The 13,945-nt window shown below is 32.3% G+C and overlaps 1 protein-coding gene across 2 annotated transcripts; it reads right to left on the bottom strand.

Annotated features, from left to right (window-relative positions):
• Positions 1-459: 459 nt before the first annotated feature.
• On the bottom strand, positions 460-13,554 carry LOC140056346 (DNA topoisomerase I, mitochondrial-like). Of its 2 annotated transcripts, XM_072101691.1 has the most exons (18): positions 13,447-13,554; positions 13,103-13,139; positions 10,881-11,226; positions 8,985-9,033; positions 8,830-8,882; positions 8,027-8,120; positions 7,719-7,819; positions 7,386-7,501; positions 7,155-7,276; positions 6,585-6,707; positions 5,998-6,185; positions 5,588-5,732; positions 5,286-5,429; positions 5,008-5,190; positions 4,689-4,872; positions 4,156-4,378; positions 2,431-2,580; positions 460-2,269 (listed from the first exon to the last, which is right to left on the bottom strand). In XM_072101691.1, exons 1-18 carry the CDS (start codon positions 13,447-13,449, stop codon positions 2,167-2,169), a joined length of 2,364 nt encoding a protein of 787 aa, XP_071957792.1. In that variant the 5' UTR covers positions 13,450-13,554; the 3' UTR covers positions 460-2,166. The 2 variants fall into 2 exon arrangements, with proteins under 2 accessions (XP_071957792.1, XP_071957793.1); XM_072101692.1 differs by lacking the exon at positions 13,103-13,139 and having other exon boundaries at positions 13,447-13,537.
• Positions 13,555-13,945: the final 391 nt, after the last annotated feature.

The following is a 13,945-nucleotide window of genomic DNA, read 5'->3' as shown; positions in this document are numbered from 1 at the left end:
GATTTCTGACCTTTGTGTGGAAAATTATTATTATAAAATATCCATTTTAGTGGGGTTTTCGAAAACATTTTGCTGCATTTGTTCTTTTCCCTGTAAATTGCAATGCCTTAATGGCAGTGATGATATTTCTGTTAAAAATAAAACTATACCAAAGTGTGGCCAATTAAGGATTATGGTTAAATGTCTAAAATTTTCCGAGCCACCGGGGATTTTCACTCGAATCTGTTCCAACAGCTCTTATTCAATGAATACTTGCTTCGTCAATCCTGGCATCACACTAGTTTATAATTTAAATTACCCATTTTTTTCAATTAATCGACTTTAATATCTTTTTTCTATTTTGTATATGTTCATTCATTATTAATATTATCTGAATAAATGTTATAATAATAATAATAATAACAGGATTTTTATAGCGCCTTGCCACAGACGACCAGGTGCTCAGAGACAACAACCAAGACAGAGGCACCCCAAAGATAATGCTGGTCAGGAAAAAGTATACTATAAAATTCTAGAACTTTAAGAAACCTCATGATTTCTATATGCCTTTGAATTTAAAGGAAAGTTCCATTAGTCATTTCCAGTGTTTTGTGTTATTTCTTCCGTCAATTATTGGTTCACGTCTTGCATTACTAAAGACTCTTTAATTTGTGTTGGAAAAGGTTTTACAACACTATTGATATTTTGGTTGTTTTAATTTTTTTTTGGCTAGATGGACCACATAATATACAAAACCCTATGCATTTTTCGTCGAGTACAGTACAAAGAAGTTAAGTAATTAAAGCAAGTAAATAAAATAGTCAGACAATGTTTACAAAATAAGGTGAATAGATTCACCATTATTGTTTACTACCTACACATACAGCTATAATACAGCATTAAAAAAGATTCAAGTATTTGTTATTTTAAAATTGGAACAAATCTGTAAACAACAACCATCAATAACAAGATTAGTAACACTAATTTTGTTCACATTATTACTAAACATATTTAAAAACATTCAAATTTGATTGACAAGAAGGTTAAGCCTTGCTTTTTATTTTATACAAAAGTGAAGATTTCATTTGTAAAAGTGTTATGTCACAGAATTGTTCAAAATGTGTAATCTGTTTGGTTTATAACCTGTTTTCACATGTTAAATGTGTAATCTGTTTGGTTTATAACCTGTTTTCACATGTTATTATTTAGTAAAATAAGCTGCAACTGAACATTAAACAGAAGAAACTATTTACATTAACTGGTGTGCAACAAATACATGACAAGAATTCAATAATCAATGATTATGGAAATATTTAAAGATGCATTGTCCCTTTGCCTAATTCCAAAAAAATAGATTTCGAAAAAAAGTGGGTGATTTTGAAGTATCATAATAGTTATTAACTTTCACCAAAAATTAGTCGAAAAAAAAATCATTAAACTGAAATACAGACGTTTTTTTGTTCAAAAAATAACTTTGACTTCCAGTCAAAGTTTTCGATCAAAACATATCTTATAATGCAACGCGCTTGTTTGGCTACTCTGTATGCATAATCATAAAACTTTCTCGCAATCTGTGTGAAAATACCTTCTCAACTATGACGAGTTGTAAACAATCCTAATTAGCATCATGCATAATGCATACTCGTGGTTTGAAAATCTTTGTTTACTTTCGCTCGCGATGATTTTCCAGACGAAATGTAATCAAATAAATTTACCTGTAAATAACGTAAACTTGTTGTTTTTGGCTTGAATTTTCGACTTAAAGTACAATACATTAATATTACTTTGATATGGCCAATTTAAATTTAGAATATTTTGACCTTCATTTTTTGTGTTTCAAGGGACAATACATCTTTAAAAACAAACCAAAACATAAAGTGCTATTGAAATTTACATTATTTAAAATGACATGCTATTGATCATCTTACAATGCCCCTTTCATGCTTTATCAAGCATGAATTCAAGCATCATAATGTTTTCCAATGCATGCACACTACTTTCTCAAAACCACCCCTCAATTACTTTTGAATAAAAATGGTAACATTTGTTTAATTTCAATACATGGGTAATATGACAAACTAAAATTGTTGTGCAATACTTTCCAAGGCAAGATAATTCAACCTTAATGTTTTATGTTGAACAACTAGACAATAAAAACTATAAGCTATACATTGGAAGTCTTTAGCATCAAAATACATAGTCAGCATCAGCCATATCTATGGCCCATGAAAATTTGGTTCGTTGTGTTTTGTTGTACACTTTTTCTAGTGGAACTTCCCATTTCTTGCACCTTTAAAGAACAAAATAAAAATACAGTTTAAAAATTATACCTTACAACATGCGTTATTAAAAAAGTATAAATAATAGGCAATAAATCCAAATAATTTACAAACAAAACTAGCATTGATATAGCTACACAGTGTTTGATTTGTGTATAGTTTGTCAACTTACCAAGCAACAGAAATTCTTGGATCTAAATAGTTAAGTTTGGAAGTTCCAAGGGCAATTTCCTTGTTTTCTTCTTTGTCAGTAGCAGATACTTCCAATTTTGTCAGTTGTTCGTCTAGCCTTTCAACTTGTTTTTTCTTTTTTTCCAATGCTCTAGATATCATGAGATAGAATATATTTCGCATTACCACACAATACCTACTATTTCCAATATTCTATAGACAAACTGGCTCATTTAAAACCAACTATGTTGTATGATCATCATAAGCCTGAAATTAATTGCCTTTGCTGGTTTTCTTTCTCATATAGGGCCATTTTTAATTAGAATTTTTTTTGTTCAGCTATTGCTATATAAATATACATTAGTATATATACTAGTAGTACTATACACATTATAAATATACATTAGTATATACTAGTAGTACTATACACATTAGAAATATACATTAGTATATACTAGTAGTACTATACACATTATAAATATACATTAGTATATATACTAGTAGTACTATACACATTATAAATATACATTAGTATATACTAGTAGTACTATACACATTATAAATATACATTAGTATATATACTAGTAGTACTATACACATTATAAATATACATTAGTATATACTAGTAGTACTATACACATTATAAATATACATTAGTATATATACTAGTAGTACTATACACATTATAAATATACATTAGTATATACTAGTAGTACTATACACATTATAAATATACATTAGTATATATACTAGTAGTACTATACACATTATAAATATACATTAGTATATATACTAGTAGTACTATACACATTATAAATATACATTAGTATATACTAGTAGTACTATACACATTATAAATATACATTAGTATATACTAGTAGTACTATACACATTATAAATATACATTAGTATATACTAGTAGTACTATACACATTATAAATATACATTAGTATATATACTAGTAGTACTATACGCATTATAAATATACATTAGTATAGATATTAGTAGTACTATACACATTATAAATATACATTAGTATATATACTAGTAGTACTATGCACATTATAAATATACATTAGTATATACTAGTAGTACTATACACATTATAAATATACATTAGTATATACTAGTAGTACTATACACATTATAAATATACATTAGTATATACTAGTAGTACTATACACATTATAAATATACATTAGTATATACTAGTAGTACTATACACATTATAAATATACATTAGTATATACTAGTAGTACTATACACATTATAAATATACATTAGTATATATACTAGTAGTACTATACACATTATAAATATACATTAGTATATACTAGTAGTACTATACACATTATAAATATACATTAGTATATACTAGTAGTACTATACACATTATAAATATACATTAGTATATATACTAGTAGTACTATACACATTATAAATATACATTAGTATATACTAGTAGTACTATACACATTATAAATATACATTAGTATATATACTAGTAGTACTATACACATTATAAATATACATTAGTATATATACTAGTAGTACTATACACATTATAAATATACATTAGTATATATACTAGTAGTACTATACGCATTATAAATATACATTAGTATATATACTAGTAGTACTATACACATTATAAATATACATTAGTATATATTAGTAGTACTATACACATTACGACTAAAGAGAATGATTAAATGTTTCAACCTACATTTTTAGCTTGTCATTTCTACTATTTTTATACTCTACTTTCATGGCTTTATACTCTTTCTTCACTTTCTTGACATCATCTTTCTTCTTTTTGATCTTTTCTTGCAAGTTTGTCATAGATTTTTCAAACGTTTTCGGCACAGCACGTTGATGGTTACATAAGATAGCAACAGCTCGGTTTGCCCGATTGTATGACAAGACCTTAGCAGCAATGCTGTCATCAGCTTTTATATATTAAAAGAAAGAAAAACGAATAATAATGGTGTCAAAAGTCTTTTTTAATGAATTGGGGTTCGATCCAGCCATATTGTTGAGCACACCGAATAACATAAATTTATTAAATTATAAAGTATTTTTGTCTATTTAAAGATGGTCGGCAGCATGGTAGTGGTGGAGCTCAGATATGTTGAGTTGTGGTGGAATTTTAAACATTGTATGTATGTCAACGTCTATGTCTTATAAAGAACAACGCCTGTCTTCAATGAAGCACTTTGTAATTTTACACAAACAGCTTAAGAAGAGTGGGTTACTTACGATTTGTAAGCTCATCAAGCTGATTCTGTAGGGTAAATGATGCGTTAAATGTACGGAAAACTTTAGCGGTAAGGCCTTCCATTAGTTCTTGAAGGTAACGGTTTAGAATAGTAGTGTTTAGTCGATCAAACAAGTCGTCTCCTGGTTGCTTGTTATCCATAAATAATTTCAAGTTTTTGAATGCCTAAAAATTCATGAATTTAGTATTTCAAACATGCCGTTTATAAAAAATAGCAATATACATGTTACAATATCCAATCATTAATTGTATCTATGCTTCCATCATATAAGGTAATACAAACATAATTTGTATACTTACCCTTTTCTCAACACTAACTTTGTTGTAATATCTTATAGAATCCTTTCCTAGAAAATCGAATTCAACCACAAATTCTTTTCCATCTAGTTCTTCATGAAGGGTTAGATGTTCAACTCTTAGTGAGCAACATCCAACAGTGTCAGCTGTTTCTTCATCCTTTTCGTTTCCAGCACGAAGGGCAAGCTGTAAGTAGTAGAGATTTCAATTAAATCACTTGACTATACATGTATATCATCCATGCAATCTAATAAAAATGCATAAAAGTAGGGAAAACTTACCTTATCAATAAAATACAGAGCGACAGCACGTTGTCGAACACGCATTTCTTTGCTACGGAAATCTTCCCTGTACTGAGATCTAATTCTATCAACATGCTGTTTTAAAGATCTGGCCATTTCATATTTCTGCCAATCTTTCTCTCCCTAAAAAGAGAAAAAACTTTCTAATTACCAATGTTAGAATTTAAGCTTAGTTATTTCAATTCTTTTATTGTAAAAACAAGCATTTATATTGTAATTAAAAAGAATTTAAATTCTAGATTTTATTTAATATTAACTAATTCAGAAAAAATATATTTTACCTTGACCCTGGAAGATGCACCTAACATGACATATTTAATTTGACCTTGAACATTCTCTGTCCAAGATGCTAACCAGGATACTTTATTATCATGAGTAACTTGTTTCCATTTATGACCTGCTGGGGCTTTTGGAATGTTACTATCCCTGAAACAAAGTGTTAATGGGTAAATAATAATAATATAATATTAATAAATGCAAGAACTGACAGCATTTGGGAGTGAAATATTAAATAGAATACTTGCTAGAATTGATGATAACAAATGCAAAGACCACCCCTGACAACAAAGGACCACATACTTGCTACAATTGATAAAAAATGCAAAGACCACCCCTGGCAACAAAGGACCACATACTTGCTACAATTAATAACAAATGCAAAGACCACCACTGACAACAAAGGACCACATACTTGCTACAATTGATGATAACATCTTCAGCTAATGTTCTTCTTTTCAACATTCCCTGCTTTGGATGCTCTCCTCTTCCTCTAAACAGACCAGGTGGTTCAATTCTAAAGTTGCCAATTTTTTCCTTGTGACTATCAATCGTACAGTAGCCATATTCTTCCAGTATTTCTGCATTTTTTTCTTTAATTTTCTAAAACAAAATTATTGTGCAAGAATAATAATTATTACTCAATGTTTTAATATTTCAAAATTTAGTTAAACCTGAAACTTTTATATATAAATGATGGAAATATATGGCTGCAATATATTGTGTTATTTTATCTAATATATGGCTGCAATATATTGTGTTATTTTATCTAATATATGGCTGCAATATATTGTGTTATTTTATCTAATATATGGCTGCAATATATTGTGTTATTTTATCTAATATATGGCTGCAATATATTGTGTTATTTTATCTAATATATGGCTGCAATATATTGTGTTATTTTATCTAATATATGGCTGCAATATATTGTGTTATTTATCTAATTTTTGTTAACATACTTACTGAACATTTATAATAAAGTTCATAATAGTTTCTTACATTTTTTTCTTCTTTGGACATCGCTTTTCGCTCTTCAGTTTTCATAAGAAAATACTCCTGCATTTTCTTAAAATTGCACTTCTTTAAGGTAGTTATAGTCTTTCGTTCCAAATCTGTCATTTCCTGTGGTAATTAAAAAACTGTTATTATGACACGACAAAATAAAAACACAGAATACTTTTGATTAAAATAATGCGTTGGAATGCGTTGCCTATTGACATCCGTCAGGCAACTTCTACCAGTGTCTTCAAATCTCTCCTCAAAACCCACCTTTTGAATTTTTAATTTTCTAAATTTTTCTGTCAATGAAAGCGCATTGAGGCTTTCAGCATAATGGCTGCGCTATATCAAGTACCAGTTATTATTATTAATATAAACATATTGATGAAATATTAAGAGTTGAAATAATATATTAAGAATTAAGAGGAATATAAGTATAATACAAGCTGAACAGCAAGGTAAAGCTATGAAATATGTTTACACCGAAAAAAACAAATACTAACAAATAAGGTGATTTAGGAACCAAATTTGTATCATTAAACAAATATTGTGTGCATATTTGTCACTGACCTTCCTCCAATCCTTAAAGAAGTTGTTATTGAATACATCTCTTGTTGTATAATCATGGTCAAGCATACGTGCATAGAATCCAGCAACCTCTTCTGCTTTAACACTCAGTTGCATTTCAGCTCCTGAAAAGAACAACAAATGTGTTGAGAAAAAAATATCACTTTTCTTTTTTCTCTTTATTACTTTAGTGTTTCAAATAAAAAATAATTGACAACAAAATGTTTATTATACCGTCATAGTAAAATTTGACACTTTTTGGCAGGGGTTCATATTCTGGAGCAAAAACAGGTCCTTTGTGTTCTAAAAATTTCCATTTAACACCATCAGCATGCCCTTCTTCTTCCCACCTGTGAAGAAACATAACAACATTTGGCAGTGGCTCACAATCTGGGGTAAAATCTTTGTTAAATTGTAAAAACTCAATTTAAAAATCTCTTTTTTCCAATTCATAAAATACCATAAACAGAGTAACAGATAAAACAAAAGGTTTAACATTTATAATTATATTATATATATTATATTGATATTTAAATAAAATAAATAATAATAACCAATATTATTTACCATTTCCATACAGTTTCCTCTTCTTTTTTCTTTTTTGATTCTCCTTTAATTTTATGTTTACTAGCTTTTTTATGTTTTTTGTCCTTTTGCTTTTTTGAAACCTGAAAAACAATTTAGAAATTGTCACATTAAATTTGACATAAGGTTTGGAGACCACACCCAGAAAAAATGCATCCATACTACATGAGTAGGTTAATTTACAAATCACGTATTTTCTCAAATATTAGATGGAAACGTATTTGTTTATTCTCATTAAAAACATTTTATTTCTTACTGGCTTTAGAGAAAATGTATGCAAAACTACTTACAAAATCATCATCCACTTCCTCAGATTTTCGTTTCTTTGTCTTCACCTCTTTTCTCTTGGGTTCCTGTTCTTCTTTTACTTTAATTTTTTTAATGCTGTGAATAATCATAATAATATATAATAATAAAAGCAATCGATGATCAAACACCCTTGTTTATGGAACAATATTATCCATACAAAAATTCAACACAACCTGTTAATAACAGGGGTGCAGCCAGCAATGTTAACACTAACACATGTTAACAAAAAGCAACTTTTATTACAGAACTTTTTATATTCCTACCAAACATACGACGACTATTATTTTTTGGGGTTTGTTTTGAGAGGGTTGTAAACCCAAAATCAGTTTCCGGCCATAGGTTTATCTCCGCATGCAGTACTTATGTTTAGTTGCCATAGCCTTTGACCTGGTTTATCCCCGCATACAGTACTTGTATGTTTAGTTGCCATAGCCTTTGACCTGGTTTATCCTCGCATACAGTACGTATATGTTTAGTTGCCATAGCCTTTGACCTGGTTTATCCCCGCATACAGAACTTATATGTTTTTCTCTGTTCTTGCATGAATCATAACTGCCTGTAGCAATGTTTGCAGCACTGTTGCGTCGACTGTTCCTACTTGTGATTATGCAATATGGCACACTTTTCATCAATTTGTTTCAATTTTGTTTAAGTTGATAACATTGTGATTTGAAGATTTGTGGTGAAGGGGACAATGTGTTCAAAGATGTGCACCCTTGAATAACATTCCATTGACAGAACTAAGACATACAATTCTCTAATTCTACACCAACAACATTCTTACCTGGATTCATCTGCACTTGAGTGAGGACGTTTAAGGCATTTCTCAGATTTAACCTGAAATTAAATCATAATTTTATTTTTACATAATAACATTTTATCTACTTACAGAATATTGTTACTATTACTAAAGTGAAAGTAATGGATAAACTAACTTACCACCACACTGTTATCCTTTGAATGTCCATCTACTTTTTTCTTCGGTGAACTGTAAAAAAGTAATGGTTTACAAAATTATACAACAAAATAAAGTTCACTCCCAAAACAGACAAATTTCCCGATTTCAAAAGCTATTCTTTCATTACCATTAAAAACATTTCCCGGAAAACCAGACATAATATAGACAAGCCTAAGGGTATTCCATATTTCATTTCATTATTTATTCAGTCTCTTTCAGTATATACATAACAAAACAAAAAATGAAATTGGGGAGACCAGGGTCAACCTACAGTAAGTGAACTTATTCCCTGTAGCTGAGCCGGTTGACCCAACCCCAAAGTTAGTTTACACATAAAAGACAAAATACAGTGAATCAAAATGAATGTGAACTTTCTAATGAAGGCTGATGGGCTTTCTAGGACTGCAGCATCTATCAACGGTCTGGGAAGCTAATCCCAGACACGGGGTAACCTGATGGCTATCTAGGACTGCAGCATCTGTCAACGGTCTGGGAAGCTAATCCCAGACACGGGGTAACCTGATGGCTATCTAGGACTGCAGCATCTGTCAACGGTCTGGGAAGCTAATCCCACACACGGGGTAACCTGATGGCTATCTAGGACTGCAGCATCTGTCGACGGTCTGGGAAGCTAATCCCAGATTCGGGGTAAAATGATGGCTATCTAGGACTGCAGCATCTGTCAACGGTCTGGGAAGCTAATCCCACACACGGGGTAACCTGATGGCTATCTAGGACTGCAGCATCTGTCAACGGTCTGGGAAGCTAATCCCAGACACGTTTCTAATGAAGGATGATGGGCTTTCTAGGACTGCAGCATCTGTCAACGGTCTGGGAAGCTAATCCCAGACACGGGGTAACCTGATGGCTATCTAGGACTGCAGCATCTGTCAACGGTCTGGGAAGCTAATCCCACACACGGGGTAACCTGATGGCTATCTAGGACTGCAGCATCTGTCGACGGTCTGGGAAGCTAATCCCAGACACGGGGTAACCTGATGGCTATCTAGGACTGCAGCATCTGTCAACGGTCTGGGAAGCTAATCCCACACACGGGGTAACCTGATGGCTATCTAGGACTGCAGCATCTGTCAACGGTCTGGGAAACTAATCCCAGACACGTTTCTAATGAAGGATGATGGGCTTTCTAGGACTGCAGCATCTGTCAACGGTCTGGGAAGCTAATCCCAGACACGGGGTAACCTGATGGCTATCTAGGAGGACTGCAGCATCTGTCAACGGTCTGGGAAGCTAATCCCACACACGGGGTAACCTGATGGATATGTAGGACTGCAGCATCTGTCAACGGTCTGGGAAGCTAATCCCAGACACGTTTCTAATGACGGATGATGGGCTTTCTAGGACTGCAGCATCTGTCAACGGTCTGGGAAGCTAATCCCAGACACGGGGTAACCTGATGGCTATCGAATGAAAAAAAGCCTGTGTCCTTGATGCTTGGTGGCGGAAGCACAGGCGGTCATTGTGACGGCTATTTATGTAAATACAGTCATGAACTGTGCTGCAGTCCAGAAACCCCACCAGAACCTTAAAACAAAAGAAATTTATTTCTTCTAACGGACAAAGATGAAACTGAAGGCAGATTTAACCTCTCCTCATAGCACATCGGTCCACGATGCTGTTTGAGAGGGTATCCCATATTAGGCAAGCCTATGGGTATCCGATATTAGGCAAGTATATGGGTATCCCATATTAGGCAAGGTTAAGGGTATCCCATACTAAGCAGGCCTAAGGGTATTCAGTATTGGGAGGGTTTTGGTGTATATAGTGCAAGTAATTTTAACAATAAGAAAATGACAGTGTTAATGATTTGCTTGGGATTTACAAGATTTGAACAATATAGCTTTGTACAATATTACCTGTTTATTGGTTCTTTCTTTACTTTAAATTCTCCAGGTTCTGTTTTTACACGTTTTTCTACCTTCTGATTGCTGGGTTTAATAGTCTTTGAACTAGATTTCTTTTCTCCTGAATGTTGCTTAGAATGGGCTGATGAATTGTGCTGGTTGCTAGATTTATGTATATCTCCAGAAGATGATACTCCATTTTTAGGTTTTGATGATCCATCAGTTAAAGAAGAACTCTTGTGTTTTTTGTCATTAGGTTTTTTATCCAATACATCACTAGTGTGATGATTACTTTTCACATGTTTTGAAGGGCTACTCATCTTTTGTTTTATATGGTTTGTTGATGAATTGCTTTTATCTATCATGAAAAATATAAGAAATGCAACAATCAAATCACTTATGGAACTCAATATTGATACTTTTAAATGTATTTTGTTCTGTAGTCAATGAAAAGAAACCTTATTTTAAAAGAATTCCTCCATGAGTATTGGCAAGTATTCCAATAATTCTTTTTACCAGTTTCTGATAGTATTAAGCTTTTAAATTTTGTTTCAAGCCTCTTTCAGAATTGAAAACTGAACCAAATTTAATATATATTATTTGTATTTTTATATTATAATATAAATATTTTATTCAAAGTGGCTGCATCAATCCCCAGGCTACCCACGCCTATATGGCTTTTGGGAAAATATAATGTGTTATGTCACAAGCCGGTCGAATGGCTGAATAGGCAGTGTATGGGTCTTGCAACGTTATGCTGTAGCAATAGGCTACAGCATGACGTATTTTAATTTTATTTTTTTTTACTCACAACTTCTTTATTATTGATCATCTTTTCTCACCATTTTCCTAGCGAGATTTTTTTGGTAGGTATGCCCAAGACAGAGGCCCAATTGTCTGAAGGTGTAGATATAGCATGTGAATTGCATTTATGTCTACTACAATACAGGGCTAGTAGTAATAGGGCCTTAGAGTTAGGCATACCATAAAATGTAGCCATGATGCGTAAACATTGTATAATTATAATATTTTAGTTAATGTGAAGCTCTTGTTAAGTTTGCCGCTATAAACATGCTGTGGCTGTGATGTACAGTAGATACAGTCCGCCAGTTAGATTGTTGTGTTTTTTTGTTTAGAGTGTTCCATGCGTCGTCTGGTGGGCCTGCTGGAACACATGGGTTAAAGGAAAGGAACACCCTGGGCTAAATGTGCCACTGTGCTTATAGATAAATGTAATAAAAACATGATTACAATGGTTCAAGGTACAATAGTAAGCAATTTAGTTAAAAAATAGACTTTTAAACGACAAAATATCGGAAATTGAACAGCGCCATTTTGACAGGTTAAGAGCAATTATGTGACGTCAGATTAGGTGGACGCATTCAAGCAAATCCAAGCGCCCAATCGTCTTAGTACAGTATTTCAATATGGAAGTGCGGGATATAACCATAAATAAAATCAATTAAATAGCCTAACATACCTAATATTTTCGGAATATGGCTTGGAGTTTTTATAATTCAAAAAAATTGGAACCAGAATATACAGAAAGAGAGTTAGTTTTGCGTCGTGCTGATGAGGAAAAAAGAAGAGAAGAAGAACATTCTCGAGCATAACAAGCCGTCGAAGAATGGTGTACTTTCGGCCAGTGTATCTGTACTGTATGCCTTACTAGGCCTAGAACTCGTGTTGAACGAAAATAAAGTAGACACTGCATCGTCAACCAACAGCCTCCGTTTGCCAGTTAATTCCCCTACCAAATCCCGTTTCAAACAGCTAGGCAATAAAAGTAACAATAGATTAACAATAGCTGAAAGATTTACGAATTGGCTTGCAGAAGAAAAGATCGATCGAAGGTTTGTTTACCAAGCCAGCGCATGCTCATACCGTGTCATCGCCGTCCTGCATGACCGCATGTCGCGTTATTAGCCAATCATATTAGCGGATTCGCTTAGCCAATAGAAGCGCTGAATGCAACCGCGAATCTTAACATTTTCGTCGGCCGTATCTGACGTCACAAACAGGCTGCCATGAGCACAAGATGGCGATTTTCAAATGTCTTGAAAACAGCTTTAAAATCCTGTTTACTAGAAAACTACAAATCCGATTTAAACATAAATTGTGCTGAATATTAAGTTGGTAGGGTTACTTTTATAATAGTTAGGTAAGATATTAGGGTGTTCCTTTCCTTTAAACGTAGAATAGAAGTGTTGAATGCAACAGAAATTTATGCTTACCTGACGATTTCTTTGTTTTAATAGCATCGTCTGTATCCTTTAGTAAAATAGATAATACAAAAAATATACAATAGTATAAATAAATAAATAAATGACACAAAGTTACTGGGCCTGCGACTAGAAAAAGCCTTTACTGTCTGTTAATTGTACCACCAAAACACAGGTACTTTCCCCTTCCCACTTTCCTATATCGCGAGGAGGAATCTCATGGATAAAACGGAAATCATTGTTAAAAGAGAGTTACAATAGGCCTAAGCTAGGCCTAGCTTTTTTGTACGAAAACAAAGTAATACGACTCAGAAAACCTGTCTAATTATTCATACATTATTCACAATTATACTTACCATATCGGTTGATAGTATTCTTAAATTATCTTGATAAAAAAGAACAGCTAAATATTAACTAGCCAATCGTTTCAACACGTACCGGTTAAATAATGGCGACTTCGAAGCTTTTAGGAAAAAATCTGACTAAGTCCAATTTTAATACTACTACGCAGCCGCACTGAAAGTCCCGGATGTAAAACTTCACCGTCGTCAGTAGTACACACAATGCTCGATCGTACTCGTAATCGCGATTAACACAAATACTCGTACTTAAATTCTAGATTTAAAATATATAATTATCTTATCTTTACTGACTTTATATTTATTTATCTTGTTAGTTTATGTTATTGTCATTTGTTATATTATAAAATGTATTCTTAATTTCACTCTTCCCAGGTAATACTATATTAATAGCCTATCTATGGTACTTTTTAATTCTTCTGAAAAACAATTTTTTTTTTAATGTTTATGAATATGCAATTTTAATAAATGTAACATAAATAGTCATTCACTTTGA

Source organism: Antedon mediterranea, chromosome 8, assembly GCF_964355755.1.
Source record: "Antedon mediterranea chromosome 8, ecAntMedi1.1, whole genome shotgun sequence".
Classification (NCBI taxonomy): domain Eukaryota; kingdom Metazoa; phylum Echinodermata; class Crinoidea; order Comatulida; family Antedonidae; genus Antedon; species Antedon mediterranea.
This window is presented reverse-complemented; position numbering and strand designations above follow the sequence as displayed.

What these genes read in the sequence shown, in the direction of transcription:
- LOC140056346 (XM_072101691.1), bottom strand. An exon ending in CTCTGTATTTTATTGATAAG is followed by an intron (nt 5,191 to 5,285) that starts GTAAGTTTTCCC and finishes TACTACTTACAG; the next exon opens with CTTGCCCTTCGTGCTGGAAA. An exon ending in CCAAGAATTTCTGTTGCTTG is followed by an intron (nt 2,270 to 2,430) that starts GTAAGTTGACAA and finishes TGTTCTTTAAAG; the next exon opens with GTGCAAGAAATGGGAAGTTC.